This window comes from Blennius ocellaris (assembly GCF_963422515.1).
Source record: "Blennius ocellaris genome assembly, chromosome: 5".
Lineage (NCBI taxonomy): Eukaryota > Metazoa > Chordata > Actinopteri > Blenniiformes > Blenniidae > Blennius > Blennius ocellaris.
In genome coordinates, this window is record NC_137654.1 from 2,327,489 (window position 1) to 2,350,801 (window position 23,313).

At 45.8% G+C, this 23,313-nt stretch overlaps 1 protein-coding gene across 1 annotated transcript in view; it reads left to right on the plus strand.

Moving 5' to 3' along the window:
* LOC308130131 (myelin transcription factor 1-like) overlaps positions 1-12,183 on the plus strand; it is a gene marked incomplete at both ends in the record, with an annotated part of 49,540 nt that extends 37,357 nt beyond the window's left edge. Inside the window, 3 exons of the mRNA XM_080496331.1 lie at positions 3,014-3,117; positions 3,222-3,365; positions 12,040-12,183. Coding sequence (XP_080352457.1) covers positions 3,014-3,117; positions 3,222-3,365; positions 12,040-12,183 — 392 coding nt within the window. The remainder of the gene's footprint in view (positions 1-3,013; positions 3,118-3,221; positions 3,366-12,039) is intronic.
* Positions 12,184-23,313: the final 11,130 nt, after the last annotated feature.

Below are 23,313 nucleotides of genomic sequence, written 5' to 3' on the forward strand. Positions count from 1 at the left end.
CTGGAAGGGAACACACACCTCCACACACCACCCTTCGATCTCACTCCTAGCGGAGCTGGTGCACCAAGACCCCCCAGACGGCTGGTGGCTCTGGGACACTGGTGAACCATCGCCGATGTCGTTGCACACGCCAGGTGCAACCACGTCCACATTTTACAGATCAGACTCGATTCCCAGCATCCGGTACCTCCGCTTTTGTAAACTGGTCCATGAGCATGTTGCGAGCTAATCCCTATCCTCTGGGAGGTGTGGGAGGAGCCTAATAACTCTTCTCTATCCAGCTGTCCCCCTTTACCTTTCCTTTTCTCAACTCTGGTACTTCATTTTCATTCATGTTTGGCAAACTGTACGAAATGAGTGTTTTGGTTGTAGGTACTTAGAAAAGAAGTTAGAAGTCTTCCCAGACTGGTCTCTCTGTCTGCCCAGACATTAGCCTCACACATGAACTGTATGAACTGTTGGACTGTTGTGGACATGATGTTTCCCAGGACATTCGGTCGTTCACATGGACTCCAGGGACCATATGGACTATATGTCCAGGTTTGCTCCAAAGACTGCGACCAGCATCCCACTCTTCAGAAGAAAGGGGGGATGTTGGGCACGGTGAGTCCATGCTTCAAATTCATGCAGCAGGTTCTCCCCCAAGAGGAGAAACTGCAGGAACAATAGAAAGGTAATAAAACAGCATGGGGGGAGGACAGCCGTCTTGAGGGCCACAAACCAGGTTGGGAACCAGTAGAAGCTGTGAAGCGAATGCAGGGCTCCTTCCTTCCAACCACTGATTGGTGGAACCTGACCCGGACACCACAGGTGTCGGAAATTCCCACTTGGTCAAACTGCCTCCCAACCAACTGTCCCCTGCTTCTCACCCCGACTCCCGAGCAGGACGGACGTCTCTGTCTCACCGGGAGACCAAGAGAGCACAGAGTGGACCTCAGAACCAAACCAAGGTTCCGCCTGCTGGCGAGCAGGACACACCACTTGGACTGTCCTTTTTCTCTTTTCCTTTCTTTTTGGATCCTGGGAGCCAGACGCGAAGCCGCCTCCCCAGCTGCAACGCTCTCCACAGACCTGCAGGCAAGGCACAAGGCGGCGCCTGCACCTGCACACAGCTGCAAGCCAACTTCTTCCCCATCCAGCCGTGCAGTTCCCCGTGGCTGCAAACCTGAAGCTCACTTGCAGCGGAGCATGACCCCACTGACGGTGCTGTGCAGCACAGTGGAATAGAACCCTAACAGAGCTTTTGTCTGGGCAGCGCTGCTGGATTAGCCTCAAGCTAACCTGCAATTGTGTTTCATGTGCCGCTGATAAGCATTTTTAGTGTACGTGCGTTAACATTGATCCATCCATCTGACAGGCGGATGGATGGATGGATGGATGGATGGATGGATGGATGGATGGATGGATGGATGGATGGATGGATGGATGGATAGTGTTGACATTTCTTGGTTCCAATTCTTGTGTTACCTGAACGCACCGTTAGAGCGAGTTGACCAGTGATTGGCTGAGGGTGGAGGAGTGTGTTTGTGTGTGTGTGTGTGTGTTTGTGTGTGTTTGTGTGTGTGTGTGTGTGTGTGTGTGTGTGTGTGTGTGTGTGTGTGTGTGTGTGTGTGTGTGTGTGTGTGTGTGTGTGTGTGTGTGTGTGTGAGTTTGGAGGAGAACGGAGAAGTGGCCGGTTCTGTTTAATAATAAAGCGGCTTTACAGACAAAAGGCTCGTCCTGCTGGACGCTACAATAGAAGTATCTTTAATCTGAGTACTGGTTTGGAAATAGTAGCGCGTTAGATTACTAGTATGTCACTGCGAAAATCACATTATGTACTGTATTTAGTCTTTAAAAGTGTATTACTTAGGGATGCACCGATACCAGTATCGATACCAGACATGAGTACTTGTACTCATACTCATAAAACTGCCGCCGATACCACGACACCCGATACCACTTTACAAAAGTTTACGGCACTTCACTGCAAAAGGCGGCGGCCAGTGAGGAGCACAGCTGCTTAAAGCACACACACACACACACACACACACACACACACACACACACACACACACACACACACACACACACACACACACACACACACACACACACTGGTAACAAAAGTTTTTTTTGTGTTTTCTTACAGCGCCATAAAAGAACACACTTTGAATGTCACAACATCTCACTGTAGGAATGTTGAAATAAGATCTATGGAAACAAATTAATGTGTTTACTGGCCTCAGTACTCTATATCAGTCAGTACTCAAATGCAAATACTCATATACTACTCATTTTGGTGTAAAAAGTGGTATCAGTGCATCTCTAGTATTATTATATGAGTTGCTGAGAAAGAAAATAGGAAAGAAGAACAGAGCAGGCACAGAACAAGGCCAGCACTCAGTGAGTTGATGAACCAGGAAGTCACAGTGAGGGACTGTTTTTTGGAACTACTACACAATAATTACACAATACACAGTGCAAGGATAGGCAACCCGTCTTTTACTGAAACCCAGTGATACGTTTGGCTGTTTATGGGTTTGATTTATAGGGTTTCTTTTATGCCGTGTTGGGACTTTTGTTCATTCATTGGAAGTCAATTTCTGAAGTTCTATCTTACCAAAGACAATGATATGCACAAGTTCAATTGTTCTGAGGAGGAAACTGGAGTCAATAGGAGTAAATTAATCTTTGCAGCTCATGAACAGTAGACAGTTAAGCTTTCAGCTTTCAGACAATTAAGAAGAAAATATGACATTTAATTCACCAATATTGTGCAAAAACAACTCACGCTGCTAATGTAGCGCACGCTGCTAACGTAGCACACGCTGCTAGCACTGCTAATAGTGCTGATACAACAAAGATTGCTAAACACTGCTTATTTGATCAATTCAACGCAGAACACAGATTTTAGAATGAATGTCACAAGGTCATGTTCTGTTGAAGTGTCTGATACGTTTGGACAGACGGTCCTCATGTTGTGTCTTCTGCAGCTCAAGCTCTGTTTGACTGTGTTTGTTGTGTCACTCAGTCCTGGACAACGATGAAGAGATCCAGCAGCTGAACAAGGAGATCAGCGAGCTGAATGAGTCGAACTGTGAGATGGAAGCAGACATGATGAACCTTCACACTCAGGTCAGCTGACCCAACGCCTCCAACGTTTGGCTCCAGTCCAACACAGAGGTGGCACATCTGCTCTTCTCTCCGTCCTCACATGGAGCCCTTTGGTTTTGCTCCAGATCTCTTCCATGGAGAAGAACCTGAAGAGCATGGAGGAGGAGAATAAGCAGATTGAGGAGAAGAACGAGGCCTTGTTCGTGGAGCTGTCGGGCCTGAGTCAGGCTCTGATCCGCAGCTTGACCAACATCCGCCTGCCCACCATGGTGAGTCTGCAGACATGTCAAGCGCTTCACGTGGGCCACAGCAATATGGAGCCTGAACTTGAAAAGAAAAAACTCATGAGAAATTCATATTTAGCTCCTATAACAAGACTCCTGAAAAATCTGACTTTCACAGTCAAAGATTATTTCAAATATCAACAGTTTCTGAAACTTCTGATCAAAATGATGTTTGTTTGTTTTTAATTAGTAGTTAATGAGATGAGATGAAACTTGATATGAAGACAGGCTTCAGATCAAGCTGTTCACAGTGTGTCAGGAACTCGGTTTCATTTGGCCAAAATCACCACACAAAATATTGAAATATTCTACCGTAATTTCTGACTGTAAGCCGCCACAATCGCTTTGAACCTGGCAGCAATGATTAATTATGTCATTTATAGTTTATGGATTTTTACAGGTCAACAGGCTGCCAAAACGTTCAGAATCGTCACATCAGACCAATGGAACTGTTTTGATTGGTCTGGTTGAATTACTGGTAACCAAAAGGCACTCACACTAAATGCTTCAGATTGGTCGTTCTGCGATTTCTGTGTAAACTTTTCCTGCCCTGGGTGATGCGTTCAGGTGCATCATGTAACTCCGACCTGCTGAGTTCCGTGGCTGAACAATCGTCCTCCTCAGAATCACAATCAGCAAATACCTGATCAAATGATTTATCAACAGATAAATAATCTGTCCCGCCATAGAAGCCATGTTTGAAATATATTTTTTTCTTAAAAAGACAAAAAGACATCCCTGCAATCCTGCAGTGAAATTCACGCCCGTTACAATGAGGACACTTGCTGCTTTTATTGGGTCATATTCAGGTAGTTGCACTCGATAGTCTGGACATTGTGGTATATTTATATTGTTTATATCTTGAAAAAAATGGTTGACTTGAAATGACAGTTAGCCCTCATTCACATTGCAGACAAATGCCTCCCAATTCTGATTTTTTTTTACTCACGCCTCCCACTTAGCCCTCCGCCTCCCCTTTAGCCCTCCGCCTCCCCCTTAGCCCTCCGCCTCCCCTTTAGCCCTCCGCCTCCCCCTTAGCCCTCCGCCAACCCTTTAGCCCTCCGCCTACCCCTTAGCCCTCCGCCTCCCCCTTAGCCCTCCGCCAACCCTTTAGCCCTCCGCCTCCCCCTTAGCCCTCCGCCTCCCCCTTAGCCCTCCGCCAACCCTTTAGCCCTCCGCCTCCCCCTTAGCCCTCCGCCAACCCTTTAGCCCTCCGCCTCCCCCTTAGCCCTCCGCCTCCCCCTTAGCCCTCCGCCAACCCTTTAGCCCTCCGCCTACCCCTTAGCCCTCCGCCAACCCTTTAGCCCTCCGCCTCCCCCTTAGCCCTCCGCCAACCCTTTAGCCCTCCGCCTCCCCCTTAGCCCTCCGCCAACCCTTTAGCCCTCCGCCTCCCCCTTAGCCCTCCGCCAACCCTTTAGCCCTCCGCCTACCCCTTAGCCCTCCGCCAACCCTTTAGCCCTCCGCCTACCCCTTAGCCCTCCGCCAACCCTTTAGCCCTCCGCCTACCCCTTAGCCCTCCGCCTACCCTTTAGCCCTCCGCCTCCCCCTTAGCCCTCCGCCTCCCCCTTAGCCCTCCGCCAACCCTTTAGCCCTCCGCCTCCCCCTTAGCCCTCCGCCTACCCCTTAGCCCTCCGCCAACCCTTTAGCCCTCCGCCTCCCCCTTAGCCCTCCGCCAACCCTTTAGCCCTCCGCCTACCCCTTAGCCCTCCGCCTACCCTTTAGCCCTCCGCCTCCCCCTTAGCCCTCCGCCTCCCCCTTAGCCCTCCGCCAACCCTTTAGCCCTCCGCCTCCCCCTTAGCCCTCCGCCAACCCTTTAGCCCTCCGCCTCCCCCTTAGCCCTCCGCCAACCCTTTAGCCCTCCGCCTCCCCCTTAGCCCTCCGCCTCCCCCTTAGCCCTCCGCCTACCCATTAGCCCTCCGCCTACCCTTTAGCCCTCCTTCTACCCCTTAGCCCTCCGCCTACCCCTTAGCCCTCCACCTCCAAAATGAGGGCAAAGGCAGTTTCAGCCCTTAGATTTGGGACACCCCTCCCCCTCTGCTCACCCCGGCCCCTCTCCCTCTGCTCAGCCCCACCCCTCTCCCTCTGCTCAGCCCCCCCCCTCCCTCTGCTCAGCCCCGCCCCTCTCGCTCCGTCTCACAGTTATGAAACACAACAGGTTTATATAACTTTAGAAGCGTATAGATGTGAATCTTGCTAGTATAAAACACAACAGGTTTATATAACTTTAGAAGCGTATAGATGTGAATCTTACTAGTATAAAACACAACAGGTTTATATAACTTTAGAAGCGTATAGATGTGAATCTTGCTAGTATAAAACACAACAGGTTTATATAACTTTAGAAGCGTATAGATGTGAATCTTGCTAGTATAAAACACAACAGATTTATATAACTTTAGAAGCGTATAGATGTGAATCTTACTAGTATAAAACACAACAGGTTTATATACTTTAGAAGCGTATATATGTGAATCTTACTAGTATAAAACACAACAGGTTTATATACTTTAGAAGCGTATAGATGTGAATCTTACTAGTATAAAACACAACAGGTTTATATACTTTAGAAGCGTATAGATGTGAATCTTACTAGTATAAAACACAACAGGTTTATATACTTTAGAAGCATATAGATGTGAATCTTACTAGTATAAAACACAACAGGTTTATATACTTTAGAAGCGTATATATGTGAATCTTACTAGTATAAAACACAACAGGTTTATATAACTTTAGAAGTGTATAGATGTGAAATGCGAGTCCTTCAGCGCCATGTCCTCCTACCCCTCTGTTTAAAGTGTGCATCTGTAAACGCTTCGTTTAGAGGGGTGAATAGCCCTTCCCCTCACCCCTCCACCTCTGAACAATAGTGAAATGGGACACCCCTCAGACTCTCTGAACGTGCATTTCAAAGGGGGAGGGGTAAGATGAAGGGCTAAGGGGGAGAATTGGGACGCAGCCAAAGTAAAACTTAGCCTGCTGCACACTGGAGGGAGCAGCGCCGCCTGGTGGCCAGGTGATGTCAGCTGATCACTGGACAGACTGACAGTGAAGGCAACAGGGCATAAAGCAGGACAGACACGAATCAAACATAAAATGAGTGGATTAAAAAGACCATAAAAACAGAAGTGGATTAAAACCAGCCGAATCCAAATAGAGCTGGATACAATAGAAATATAGAGGTGTCCCAGTAGAAACCTCGCAGCACAGAACACGGCAAAAGCAAAACAGCCGGCCTGAGGGGAGTGGCCGCTGCGCCCACTTCCATGAGAATTCCTCCCATGTCCCAGGAGACATTGAGGACATGAGTCTCTGATCTCCAATCTCAAATGAGGATATCATTCAAGGAACATTTGAAGGATCTCCTGAACATTCCTCAGTTCACCATACTGTTGTGTTATCTCGTATGAAAAGTAGCATTAAGGTCCCAGGTCGGGAGTCACATGACGTGATGGGTACGATGGTTGCCTGGTGAAACGCTCCGTCAAGTGGTGTTGAATTCATCTTGTCATGTTGTCCACGACCACGGGCAGCAGGCGCAGTGCGCCAGGGGGCCGGACCAGGACGTGGACGTGTTGAAGACAATGGACAAAGTCAACGGTGGAAATATTTAAACGCATTTGCCATCTCAAAACACATGATTTATAGAACGGGAGCTCCGTGACTTGAATCATGTCATCAATGAATTGTGTCGAAGTTTTTTCTCATTTCTCAACTTTATTGATACAGTACTTCTTTGTACAACAAAGTAATACAAAGTGCTTGACATGATTTAAAAATAGTGCAAAGATAAAATACATCATTAAAAAACAAATGAACACACACATGCAGACACACACATGATGAAGACATGCCTGGTGATATGAAGACATGGAGGACACTGAGGACGAAGGTGATATGAAGACATGGAGGACACTGAGGACTAAGGTGATATGAAGACATGGAGGACACCGAGGACTAAGGTGATATGAAGACATGGAGGACACCGAGGACTAAGGTGACGTGAAGACATGGAGGACACTGAGGACTAAGGTGATATGAAGACATGGAGGACACTGAGGACTAAGGTGATATGAAGACATGGAGGACACTGAGGACTAAGGTGATATGAAGACATGGAGGACACTGAGGACTAAGGTGATATGAAGACATGGAGGACACCGAGGACTAAGGTGATATGAAGACATGGAGGACACCGAGGACTAAGGTGATATGAAGACATGGAGGACACTGAGGACTAAGGTGATATGAAGACATGGAGGACACTGAGGACTAAGGTGATATGAAGACATGGAGGACACTGAGGACTAAGGTGATATGAAGACATGGAGGACACCGAGGACTAAGGTGATATGAAGACATGGAGGACACTGAGGACTAAGGTGATATGAAGACATGGAGGACACTGAGGACTAAGGTGATATGAAGACATGGAGGACACCGAGGACTAAGGTGAGGAAAGGGACACATTTTGGACCGTCCACACTGGAGGTGTACAGCCTCTAACCACAGGGGGCGCCGCCCCACAGACCCCCCCTCAGGGGGGACCAGCCAGGTCCCGGGGCAGGACACCCAGGGGACGGTACCTCCAGCAGGGAACCAGGCCTCCACCAGTGTAGCGCCCCCTAGAGGAACCACTGGAGATGAAAGAGTCAGTTAAGAACCTAATAAAAGTAGTAAATTACATCATGAGATAAAAGTAGATCAATAGATTGGTAAAATACATATCTGCATATGTACATAAATATATAAAAACATACACATATAAAAATCAGTTTTTTAACAACCTCAGTGGACTGTGCAGCCCTGAGGTTCCCCGGCAGGACGTTCCACAAACGTCGATATGATGACAGTCCTTCATAGAAATAGGAGGGTGCAAAACCATAGACCTATAGAACTAGAAGCTATGATCTAGCAGCAGGAGGAGCGGGGCCATAGACCTATAGAACTAGAAGCTATGATCTAGCAGTAAGAGGAGCGGGGCCATAGACCTATAGAACTAGAAGCTACTAATCCAGCAGCAAGAGGAGCAGGGCCATAGACCTATAGAACTAGAAGCCAATGATCTAGCAGTAAGAGGAGCAGGGCCATAGACCTATAGAACTAGAAGCTACTGATCTAGCAGTAAGAGGAGCAGGGCCATAGACCTATAGAACTAGAAGCTACTGATCTAGCAGTAAGAGGAGCGGGGCCATAGACCTATAGAACTAGAAGCTACTGATCTAGCAGTAAGAGGAGCAGGGCCATAGACCTATAGAACTAGAACCTACTGATCTAGCAGTAAGAGGAGCAGGGCCATAGACCTATAGAACTAGAAGCTACTGATCTAGCAGTAAGAGGAGCAGGGCCATAGACCTATAGAACTAGAAGCTAGTGACGCTAGCAGCAGGAGGAGCAGGGCCATAGACCTATAGAACTAGAAGCTACTGATCTAGCAGTAAGAGGAGCAGGGCCATAGACCTATAGAACTAGAAGCTAGTGACGCTAGCAGCAGGAGGAGCAGGGCCATAGACCTATAGAACTAGAAGCTACTAATCTAGCAGTAAGAGGAGCAGGGCCATAGACCTATAGAACTAGAAGCTACTGATCTAGCAGTAAGAGGAGCAGGGCCATAGACCTATAGAACTAGAAGCTACTAATCTAGCAGTAAGAGGAGCAGGGCCATAGACCTATAGAACTAGAAGCTACTGATCTAGCAGTAAGAGGAGCAGGGCCATAGACCTATAGAACTAGAACCTACTGATCTAGCAGTAAGAGGAGCAGGGCCATAGACCTATAGAACTAGAAGCTACTGATCTAGCAGTAAGAGGAGCAGGGCCATAGACCTATAGAACTAGAAGCTAGTGACGCTAGCAGCAGGAGGAGCAGGGCCATAGACCTATAGAACTAGAAGCTACTGATCTAGCAGTAAGAGGAGCAGGGCCATAGACCTATAGAACTAGAAGCTAGTGACGCTAGCAGCAGGAGGAGCAGGGCCATAGACCTATAGAACTAGAAGCTACTAATCTAGCAGTAAGAGGAGCAGGGCCATAGACCTATAGAACTAGAAGCTACTGATCTAGCAGTAAGAGGAGCAGGGCCATAGACCTATAGAACTAGAAGCTACTAATCTAGCAGTAAGAGGAGCAGGGTCATAGACCTATAGAACTAGAAGCTACTGATCTAGCAGTAAGAGGAGCAGGGCCATAGACCTATAGAACTAGAAGCTACTGATCTAGCAGTAAGAGGAGCAGGGCCATAGACCTATAGAACTAGAAGCTACTAATCTAGCAGTAAGAGGAGCAGGGTCATAGACCTATAGAACTAGAAGCTACTGATCTAGCAGTAAGAGGAGCAGGGCCATAGACCTATAGAACTAGAAGCTAGTGACGCTAGCAGCAGGAGGAGCAGGGCCATAGACCTATAGAACTAGAAGCTACTAATCTAGCAGTAAGAGGAGCAGGGCCATAGACCTATAGAACTAGAAGCTACTGATCTAGCAGTAAGAGGAGCAGGGCCATAGACCTATAGAACTAGAAGCTACTAATCTAGCAGTAAGAGGAGCAGGGCCATAGACCTATAGAACTAGAAGCTACTAATCTAGCAGTAAGAGGAGCAGGGCCATAGACCTATAGAACTAGAAGCTACTGATCTAGCAGTAAGAGGAGCAGGGCCATAGACCTATAGAACTAGAAGCTACTGATCTAGCAGTAAGAGGAGCAGGGCCATAGACCTATAGAACTACAACCTATAGAGGTCTATGAGAAAGAATCTTCTTCTAAAGTTCTACGCACTCTGTCTTCTTCTGTGTGTTTGTGGTGTTTAGTGAGTCACAGCGCCCCTACAGGCATGGCAGGTGAACTGCAGCCCTGAAGCCTGTGTTGAGACGTGTTCAGACTGACTTGTGGGTGGAGGTTTTTTTGAAGTGGCTGGAGAGAAAAAAGGAGGAGGAGGGAGGAGGAGGAGGAGGAGGAGGGTGGAGGAGGAGGAGGGTGGGGGAGGAGGTGGAGGAGGAGGAGGGTGGAGGAGGAGGAGGGTGGGGGAGGAGGTGGAGAAGGTGGTGGAGGAGGAGGTGGAGGAGGAGGAGGGTGGGGGTGGAGGAGGAGGAGGGTGGGCGAGGAGGAGGAGGAGGAGGAGGTGGTGGAGGAGGGTGGGGGAGGAGGTGGAGGAGGAGGAGGGTGGAGGAGGAGGAGGGTGGGCGAGGAGGTGGAGGAGGAGGAGGAGGAGGAGGTGGTGGAGGAGGGTGGGGGAGGAGGAGGGTGGGCGAGGAGGTAGAGGAGGAGGAGGTGGTGGAGGAGGGTGGGGGGAGGAGGTGGAGGAGGAGGAGGGTGGAGGAGGAGGAGGGTGGGCGAGGAGGTGGAGGAGGAGGAGGAGGAGGTGGTGGAGGAGGGTGGGGGAGGAGGTGGAGGAGAAGGAGGGTGGGGGAGGAGGAGAAGGAGGGTGGGGGAGGAGGAGGAGGAGGGTGGAGGAGCAGGTGGTCTGTCTGCAGCAGCAGAGCTTCCAGAACGTCCACACTGCAGCGTTCCTCACGGCGTCACTGTGCTTCTATACTTGATTGTTACACATCTTGTCTCAGGTGATCATCAGTCAGTTCTGTCCAACACTCTATCCGTTGAAGGTGAAAGCTTGTCTATCCTTTGAAGATGAAAGCCTGACATATGAACATAGAGCTGCTGATTCGGCAGTCACGTCTCACCAAAGAAACATTTTCCCACAAAGTGAATGTTTTGCGTGGGAAGTGGCGTAGCGTCTTCAGAACCTTTCGTGCTTCAGCAGCATTAATAAAAGAGCATCCAGCTCTTCACCTTTCACAGATTCTAGAGGGGAGTTCACTAATGCAGTCTACATGGGTTTTGTAGACCTGGGGAAGGACTATGTCTCCTGACAGGTCTTGAGGGAGAAGCTTAGAGACTATGGAGCCTGGAGCCTCTGCTGTGGGGGATCTGGTCTTGGTACTTCCACTGCTCAGCATTAAGACGGACTTGTTCAGGGATTCCACCAAAGTTGTATGTTGTTCTGTTGGTATTTTCCTGGACAGGGTGTTGAGGGCCACCAAGGCCAGGAGGGGGGCGTCTCTGCTCTTTGCCCATGACCTTGTCCTCCCAGCAGTTTCATATGACCTCCAGCCTTACATCGTCATACGGCTGGGATCCAGATCAGCACCTCCAGAGCTGAGTCCATCTCACACCATCTTCAGGAGGGGTGGAGCCTCCGTCCCCAGGAGGGGTGGAGCCACCGTCCCCAGGAGGGGTGGAGCCACCATCCCCAGGAGGGGTGGAGCCACCGTCCCCAGGTGGAGGAGTTTACGTATGTCTGGGTCTAACAGAGGTGGCGGCAGTAATGCTGTCACTGTATCGGCGTCACTCCTGGTGACAGTGAGGAGCTGGTTCATGTGGTTCTGACGCCCCCTGGTGGTCCAACTCGCCCAGACCCTGAGGTCGGTCCAGGACCAGAGAGATCAGATCTCTGGTCCGGTCTGGGGGAGGTGTTCACACTGCTTTACTCTCTAAACTGATTGTGTGAACAAAGTTCAAAGAAAATTACTTGAAATAATGTGTGTGTGTGTGTGTGTGTGTGTGTGTGTGTGTGTGTGTGTGTGTGTGTGTGTGTGTGTGTGTGTGTGTGTGTGTGTGTGTGTGTGTGTGTGTGTGTGTGTGTGTGTGTGTGTGTGTGTGTGTAGCAGGAGCCGCTCTCAGAGCAGAACCTGGACAGCTACCTGGACACGCTGACCCACATGTTTACCAATAAAGACTGCTACCAGAACCCAGAGAACCGCGCTCTGCTGGAGTCCATCAACCAGGCCGTGAAGGGCATCGAGGTGTGACGGAGGAGGAGGAGAACCAGGAGGAGAACCAGGAGGAGGAGGAGCAGGAGGAGAACCAGGAGGAGGAGGAGTGATGGTTCTGTGTGAACCCTTTAGATACTGTGTGTAAGAACATCTTCTCATTTGAACTTTGTCCTCTGTTCTTTGCATTTGTTTCCTGTTTGCATGTTTCCCAGGGTGTGAGAGGGTGAGCAGGGTGAGAGGGTGAGCAGGGTGTGAGAGGGTGAGCAGGAACCTGCTCCTGCAGAACCACGGTGCAGTAGACATCCTGGATGAGCACATTCTTAGTTAGAGAACATTTCCAATCATCTTCACCCAATAATGTTGATAGTATTCTATATGAACATTGTGATGTTGCACCTCCAGGACTAGTTTGTAGATTCATTCTTACTATTGCTGTGTAACTACTTAAGTCTTTTGAAGATGTTGGTTTATGAACTTATTTACTCACGTCTGTTGTATTATTTTCTGTTGACTATTTATTATTCATTATTTATTTCTATTTATTTGGAAAAGCTACCTGAGAAGATTTTAAACGGGAACCAAGAGAAGGAAATCATTTCCTCTGCATTGTTGACCACAGAGGAAATATTTTAAGATATCAACTATGAATTGTTTTATATATCTTATTATTTATTTAAAATACTGGGATCTTTTTAAGTGCAAATATTTTGTAATGGAAAGTTTTTAAATAATTTTCTAAAGATTTTTTTCTGGTGCTTTTGTTTATATGAGTTTTATTTTATTTCTGCAAACTATTTTGAGTACATTGCAATACACTGGGAAAATTGAGCTATACATATTAGCTATTTGGTGATGATGAACAAAGTGATGGTGACTATTTATTTTGTAATGTCTCTGTGTTGATGATGGCTCTGTATGGATTAGACTTTCAGTTGCTCTAAAATAAAGGTTAACCCACAGGACGTGCTGGTGTGACCACCTTCACTCAGACCAGCAGAACGTCGCCACGCTGGTCGTGGGAACGCAAGAACCCTCAACGTCCGACACGCTGTGTGGGGCGGAACCAAGAAGACAGTCGCTCTCTGACTGGACGAATCACGAGATACGTGAATCACAAGATACGTGAATTACGAGATACGTGAATCACAAGATACGTGAATTACGAGATACGTGAATCACAAGATACGTGAATTACAAGATACGTGAATTACGAGATACGTGAATCACAAGATACGTGAATTACAAGATACGTGAATTACGAGATACGTGAATCACAAGATACGTGAATTACGAGATACGTGAATCACAAGATACGTGAATTATGAGATACGTGAATCACAAGATACGTGAATTACGAGATACGTGAATCACAAGATACGTGAATTACAAGATACGTGAATCACAAGATACGTGAATTACGAGATACGTGAATCACAAGATACGTGAATTACGAGATACGTGAATCACAAGATACGTGAATCACAAGATACGTGAATTACAAGATACGTGAATCACAAGATACGTGAATTACAAGATACGTGAATCACAAGATACGTGAATTACGAGATACGTGAATCACAAGATACGTGAATTACAAGATACGTGAATCACGAGATACGTGAATTACAAGATACGTGAATTACAAGATACGTGAATTATGAGATACGTGAATCACAAGATACGTGAATCACAAGATACGTGAATTACAAGATACGTGAATCACAAGATACGTGAATTACAAGATACGTGAATCACGAGATACGTGAATTACAAGATACGTGAATCACAAGATACGTGAATTATGAGATACGTGAATCACAAGATACGTGAATTACAAGATACGTGAATCACGAGATACGTGAATTACAAGATACGTGAATCACAAGATACGTGAATTACAAGATACGTGAATCACAAGATACGTGAATTACGAGATACGTGAATCACAAGATACGTGAATTACAAGATACGTGAATCACGAGATACGTGAATTACAAGATACGTGAATCACAAGATACGTGAATTACAAGATACGTGGATCACGAGATACGTGAATTACAAGATACGTGAATCACAAGATACGTGAATTATGAGATACGTGAATCACAAGATACGTGAATCACAAGATACGTGAATTACAAGATACGTGAATTACGAGATACGTGAATTACGAGATACGTGAATCACAAGATACGTGAATTACGAGATACGTGAATCACGAGATACGTGAATTATGAGATACGTGAATTACGAGATACGTGAATCACAAGATACGTGAATCACGAGATACGTGAATTATGAGATACGTGAATTACGAGATACGTGAATCACAAGATACGTGAATCACAAGATACGTGAATCACAAGATACGTGAATTACGAGATACGTGAATCACGAGATACGTGAATTACAAGATACGTGAATCACAAGATACGTGAATTATGAGATACGTGAATTACGAGATACGTGAATCACGAGATACGTGAATCACGAGATACGTGAATTACGAGATACGTGAATCACGAGATACATGAATCACGAGATACGTGAATTACGAGATACGTGAATTACGAGATACGTGAATCACAAGATACGTGAATCACAAGATACGCGAATCACGAGATACGTGAATTACAAGATACGTGAATCACGAGATACGTGAATTACGAGATACGTGAATCACAAGATACGTGAATTACGAGATACGTGAATCACGAGATACGTGAATTACGAGATACGTGAATCACAAGATACGTGAATCACGAGATACGTGAATCACAAGATACGTGAATTACAAGATACGTGAATCACGAGATACGTGAATTACGAGATACGTGAATTACGACATACGTGAATTACGAGATACGTGAATTACAAGATACGTGATTTACATGATACGTGAATTTCAAGATACGTGATTTACCAGATACGTGAATCACGAGATACGTGAATCACGAGATACGTGAATCACGAGATACGTGAATTACGAGATACGTGAACTACGAGATACGTGAATCACGAGATACGTGAATCACAAGATACGTGATTTACAAGATACGTGAATTACAAGATACGTGAATTACAAGATACGTGAATCACGAGATACGTGAATTACGAGATACGTGAATTACAAAATACGTAAATTACGAGATACGTGAATCATGAGATACGTGATTTACAAGATACGTGAATTACAAGATACGTGAATCACGAGATACGTGAATCACGAGATACGTGAATTACAAAATACGTAAATTACGAGATACGTGAATCATGAGATACGTGAATCACAAGATACGTGAATTATGAGATACGTGAATTACGAGATACGTGAATTACGAGATACGTGAATTACAAGTTACGTGATTTACATGATACGTGAATTTCAAGATACGTGAATTACGAGATACGTGAATCACAAGATACGTGATTTATAAGATACGTGAATTACGAGATATGTGAATTACGAGATACGTGAATCACGAGATACGTGAATTACAAGATACGTGAATCATGAGATACGTGAATTACAAGATACGTGATTTACAAGATACGTGAATCACGAGATACGTGAATTACAAAATACGTAAATTACGAGATACGTGAATCACGAGATACGTGAATCACAAGATACGTGAATTATGAGATACGTGAATTACGAGATACGTGAATTACGAGATACGTGAATCACAAGATACGTGAATTACGAGATACGTGAATCACAAGATACGTGATTCACAAGATACGTGAATTACGAGATACGTGAATCACAAGATACGTGAATCACAAGATACGTGAATTACGAGATACGTGAATCACAAGATACGTGAATTACGAGATACGTGAATCACAAGATACGTGATTCACAAGATACGTGAATTACGAGATACGTGAATCACAAGATACGTGAATTACGAGATACGTGAATCACAAGATACGTGAATTACGAGATACGTGAATCACAAGATACGTGAATTACAAGATACGTGAATCACGAGATACGTGAATTACGAGATACGTGAATTACGACATACGTGAATTACGAGATACGTGAATTACAAGATACGTGATTTACATGATACGTGAATTTCAAGATACGTGATTTACAAGATACGTGAATTACGAGATACGTGAATTACGAGATACGTGAATCACGAGATACGTGAATCACGAGATACGTGAATCACGAGATACGTGAATCACGAGATACGTGAATCACGAGATACGTGAATTACGAGATACGTGAATTACGAGATACGTGAATCCAAGTACAGAACACAAGACATACAGGGTGGTACAGAACAAAAGACATGTAGGGTGGTACAGAACACAAGACATGTAGGGTGGTACAGAACACAAGACATACAGGGTGGTACAGAAAAAAAGACATGTAGGGTGGTACAGAACACAAGACATGTAGGGTGGTACAGAACACAATACATACAGGGTGGTACAGAACACAAGACATGTAGGGTGGTACAGAACACAAGACATACAGGGTGGTACAGAACAAAAGACATGTAGGGTGGTACAGAACACAAGACATGTAGGGTGGTACAGAACACAAGACATGTAGGGTGGTACAGAACACAAGACATACAGGGTGGTACAGAACACAAGATATACAGGTTGGTACAGAACACAAGACATGTAGGGTGGTACAGAACAAAAGACATGTAGGGTGGTACAGAACACAAGACATACAGGGTGGTCCAGAACACAAGACATGTAGGGTGGTACAGAACACAAGACATACAGGGTGGTACAGAACACAAGACATACAGGGTGGTACAGAACACAAGACATACAGGGTGGTACAGAACAAAAGTCATGTAGGGTGGTACAGAACAAAAGACATGTAGGGTGGTACAGAACACGAGACATGTAGGGTGGTACAGAACAAAAGACATGTAGGGTGGTACAGAACAAAAGACATGTAGGGTGGTACAGAACAAAAGACATGTAGGGTGGTACAGAACACAAGACATACAGGGTGGTACAGAACAAAAGACATGTAGGGTGGTACAGAACACAAGACATGTAGGGTGGTACAGAACACAAGACATACAGGGTGGTACAGAACAAAAGACATGTAGGGTGGTACAGAACACAAGACATGTAGGGTGGTACAGAACAAAAGACATGTAGGGTGGTACAGAACACAAGACATGTAGGGTGGTACAGAACACAAGACATACAGGGTGGTACAGAACACAAGACATGTAGGGTGGTACAGAACACAAGACATACAGGGTGGTACAGAACATAAGACATACAGGGTGGTACAGAACACAAGACATGTAGGGTGGTACAGAACACAAGACATGTAGGGTGGTACAGAACACAAGACAGGGTGGTACAGAACAAAAGACATGTAGGGTGGTACAGAACACAAGACATGTAGGGTGGTACAGAACACAAGACATACAGGGTGGTACAGAACAAAAGACATGTAGGGTGGTACAGAACACAAGACATGTAGGGTGGTACAGAACACAAGACATGTAGGGTGGTACAGAACACAAGACATACAGGGTGGTACAGAACACAAGACATACAGGTTGGTACAGAACACAAGACATGTAGGGTGGTACAGAACAAAAGACATGTAGGGTGGTACAGAACACAAGACATGTAGGGTGGTACAGAACAAAAGACATGTAGGGTGGTACAGAACACAAGACATACAGGGTGGTCCAGAACACAAGACATGTAGGGTGGTACAGAACACAAGACATACAGGGTGGTACAGAACACAAGACATACAGGGTGGTACAGAACACAAGACAGGGTGGTACAGAACAAAAGTCATGTAGGGTGGTACAGATCAAAAGACATGTAGGGTGGTACAGAACACGAGACATGTAGGGTGGTACAGAACAAAAGACATGTAGGGTGGTACAGAACAAAAGACATGTAGGGTGGTACAGAACAAAAGACATGTAGGGTGGTACAGAACACAAGACATACAGGGTGGTACAGAACAAAAGACATGTAGGGTGGTACAGAACACAAGACATGTAGGGTGGTACAGAACAAAAGACATACAGGGTGGTACAGAACACAAGACATACAGGGTGGTACAGAACACAAGACATGTAGGGTGGTACAGAACACAAGACATGTAGGGTGGTACAGAACACAAGACATGTAGGGTGGTACAGAACAAAAGACATACAGGGTGGTACAGAACACAAGACATACAGGGTGGTACAGAACAAAAGACATGTAGGGTGGTACAGAAAACAAGACATACAGGGTGGTACAGAACAAAAGACATGTAGGGTGGTACAGAACACAAGACATGTAGGGTGGTACAGAACAAAAGACATGTAGGGTGGTACAGAACAAAAGAATGTAGGGTGGTACAGAACACAAGACATGTAGGGTGGTACAGAACACAAGACATGTAGGGTGGTACAGAACACAAGACGGTGGTACAGAACACAAGACGTGTAGGGTGGTACAGAACACAAGACATGTAGGGTGGTACAGAACACAAGACATGTAGGGTGGTACAGAACACAAGACATACAGGGTGGTACAGAACACAAGACATGTAGGGTGGTACAGAACAAAAGACATGTAGGGTGGTACAGAACACAAGATATACAGGGTGGTACAGAACACAAGACATGTAGGGTGGTACAGAACACAAGACATACAGGGTGGTACAGAACACAAGACATGTAGGGTGGTACAGAACAAAAGACATGTAGGGTGGTACAGAACACAAGACATACAGGGTGGTACAGAACACAAGACTTACAGGGTGGTACAGAACACAAGACATGTAGGGTGGTACAGAACACAAGACATACAGGGTGGTACAGAACACAAGACATGTAGGGTGGTACAGAACAAAAGACATGTAGGGTGGTACAGAACACAAGACATACAGGGTGGTACAGAACACAAGACATACAGGGTGGTACAGAACACAAGACATACAGGGTGGTACAGAACACAAGACATGTAGGGTGGTACAGAACAAAAGACATGTAGGGTGGTACAGAACACAAGACATACAGGGTGGTACAGAACACAAGACATACAGGGTGGTACAGAACACAAGACATGTAGGGTGGTACAGAACAAAAGACATGTAGGGTGGTACAGAACAAAAGACATGTAGGGTGGTACAGAACACGAGACATGTAGGGTGGTACAGAACAAAAGACATGTAGGGTGGTACAGAACAAAAGACATGTAGGGTGGTACAGAACAAAAGTCATGTAGGGTGGTACAGAACAAAAGTCATGTAGGGTGGTACAGAACAAAAGACATGTAGGGTGGTACAGAACAAAAGTCATGTAGGGTGGTACAGAACAAAAGACATGTAGGGTGGTACAGAACAAAAGTCATGTAGGGTGGTACAGAACAAAAGTCATGTAGGGTGGTACAGAACAAAAGACATGTAGGGTGGTACAGAACACGAGACATGTAGGGTGGTACAGAACAAAAGACATGTAGGGTGGTACAGAACAAAAGACATGTAGGGTGGTACAGAACACGAGACATGTAGGGTGGTACAGAACAAAAGACATGTAGGGTGGTACAGAACAAAAGTCATGTAGGGTGGTACAGAACAAAAGACATGTAGGGTGGTACAGAACACAAGACATACAGGGTGGTACAGAACACAAGACATGTAGGGTGGTACAGAACACGAGACATGTAGGGTGGTACAGAACAAAAGACATGTAGGGTGGTACAGAACAAAAGACATGTAGGGTGGTACAGAACAAAAGTCATGTAGGGTGGTACAGAACAAAAGACATGTAGGGTGGTACAGAACAAAAGACATACAGGGTGGTACAGAACAAAAGACATGTAGGGTGGTACAGAACACAAGACATGTAGGGTGGTACAGAACACAAGACATACAGGGTGGTACAGAACAAAAGACATGTAGGGTGGTACAGAACACAAGACATGTAGGGTGGTACAGAACAAAAGACATGTAGGGTGGTACAGAACACAAGACATACAGGGTGGTACAGAACACAAGACATACAGGGTGGTACAGAACACAAGACATGTAGGGTGGTACAGAACACAAGACATGTAGGGTGGTACAGAACACAAGACATACAGGGTGGTACAGAACACAAGACATACAGGGTGGTACAGAACACAAGACATGTAGGGTGGTACAGAACACAAGACAGGGTGGTACAGAACAAAAGTCATGTAGGGTGGTACAGAACAAAAGACATGTAGGGTGGTACAGAACAAAAGACATGTAGGGTGGTACAGAACACGAGACATGTAGGGTGGTACAGAACAAAAGACATGTAGGGTGGTACAGAACAAAAGACATGTAGGGTGGTACGGAACAAAAGACATGTAGGGTGGTACAGAACACAAGACATGTAGGGTGGTACAGAACACAAGACATACAGGGTGGTACAGAACACAAGACGGTGGTACAGAACAAAAGACATGTAGGGTGGTACAGAACAAAAGACATGTAGGGTGGTACAGAACACAAGACATGTAGGGTGGTACAGAACACAAGACATACAGGGTGGTACAGAACACAAGATATACAGGGTGGTACAGAACACAAGACGGTGGTACAGAACACAAGACATACAGGGTGGTACAGAACAAAAGACATACAGGGTGGTACAGAACACAAGACATGTAGGGTGGTACAGAACACAAGACAGGGTGGTACAGAACACAAGACATACAGGGTGGTACAGAACACAAGACATACAGGGTGGTACAGAACAAAAGACATGTAGGGTGGTACAGAACACAAGACATGTAGGGTGGTACAGAACAAAAGACATGTAGGGTGGTACAGAACAAAAGAATGTAGGGTGGTACAGAACACAAGACATGTAGGGTGGTACAGAACACAAGAAATACAGGGTGGTACAGAACACAAGACGGTGGTACAGAACACAAGATGTGTAGGGTGGTACAGAACACAAGACATGTAGGGTGGTACAGAACACAAGACATACAGGGTGGTACAGAACACAAGACATGTAGGGTGGTACAGAACACAAGACATGTAGGGTGGTACAGAACACAAGACATACAGGGTGGTACAGAACAAAAGACATGTAGGGTGGTACAGAACACAAGACATACAGGGTGGTACAGAACAAAATACATGTAGGGTGGTACAGAACACAAGACATGTAGGGTGGTACAGAACACAAGACGGTGGTACAGAACACAAGACATACAGGGTGGTACAGAACAAAAGATGTACAGGGTGGTACAGAACAAAAGACATACAGGGTGGTACAGAACACAAGACATACAGGGTGGTACAGAACACAAGACATGTAGGGTGGTACAGAACACAAGACATGTAGGGTGGTACAGAACACAAGACATGTAGGGTGGTACAGAACACAAGACATGTAGGGTGGTACAGAACACAAGACATACAGGGTGGTACAGAACACAAGACATACAGGGTGGTACAGAACACAAGACATGTAGGGTGGTACAGAACAAAAGACATGTAGGGTGGTACAGAACACAAGACATACAGGGTGGTACAGAACACAAGACATACAGGGTGGTACAGAACACAAGACAGGGTGGTACAGAACAAAAGTCATGTAGGGTGGTACAGAACAAAAGACATGTAGGGTGGTACAGAACAAAAGACATGTAGGGTGGTACAGAACACGAGACATGTAGGGTGGTACAGAACAAAAGACATGTAGGGTGGTACAGAACACAAGACATGTAGGGTGGTACAGAACACAAGACATGTAGGGTGGTACAGAACACAAGACATACAGGGTGGTACAGAACACAAGACATACAGGGTGGTACAGAACAAAAGACATGTAGGGTGGTACAGAACAAAAGACATGTAGGGTGGTACAGAACAAAAGACATACAGGGTGGTACAGAACACAAGACATACAGGGTGGTACAGAACAAAAGACATGTAGGGTGGTACAGAACACAAGACATGTAGGGTGGTACAGAACACAAGACATACAGGGTGGTACAGAACACAAGACGGTGGTACAGAACACAAGACATACAGGGTGGTACAGAACACAAGACATACAGGATGGTACAGAACACAAGACATACAGGGTGGTACAGAACAAAAGACATGTAGGGTGGTACAGAACACAAGACATGTAGGGTGGTACAGAACACAAGACATGTAGGGTGGTACAGAACACAAGACATGTAGGGTGGTACAGAACAAAAGACATACAGGGTGGTACAGAACACAAGACATACAGGGTGGTACAGAACAAAAGACATGTAGGGTGGTACAGAACACAAGACATACAGGGTGGTACAGAACAAAAGACATGTAGGGTGGTACAGAACACAAGACATGTAGGGTGGTACAGAACAAAAGACATGTAGGGTGGTACAGAACAAAAGAATGTAGGGTGCTACAGAACACAAGACATGTAGGGTGGTACAGAACACAAGAAATACAGGGTGGTACAGAACACAAGACGGTGGTACAGAACACAAGATGTGTAGGGTGGTACAGAACACAAGACATGTAGGGTGGTACAGAACACAAGACATACAGGGTGGTACAGAACACAAGACATGTAGGGTGGTACAGAACACAAGACATGTAGGGTGGTACAGAACACAAGACGGTGGTACAGAACACAAGACATACAGGGTGGTACAGAACAAAAGACGTACAGGGTGGTACAGAACAAAAGACATACAGGGTGGTACAGAACACAAGACATACAGGGTGGTACAGAACACAAGACATGTAGGGTGGTACAGAACACAAGACATGTAGGGTGGTACAGAACACAAGACATGTAGGGTGGTACAGAACACAAGACATACAGGGTGGTACAGAACACAAGACATACAGGGTGGTACAGAACACAAGACATGTAGGGTGGTACAGAACACAAGACATGTAGGGTGGTACAGAACACAAGACATACAGGGTGGTACAGAACACAAGACATACAGGGTGGTACAGAACACAAGACAGGGTGGTACAGAACAAAAGTCATGTAGGGTGGTACAGAACAAAAGACATGTAGGGTGGTACAGAACAAAAGACATGTAGGGTGGTACAGAACACGAGACATGTAGGGTGGTACAGAACAAAAGACATGTAGGGTGGTACAGAACAAAAGACATGTAGGGTGGTACAGAACAAAAGACATACAGGGTGGTACA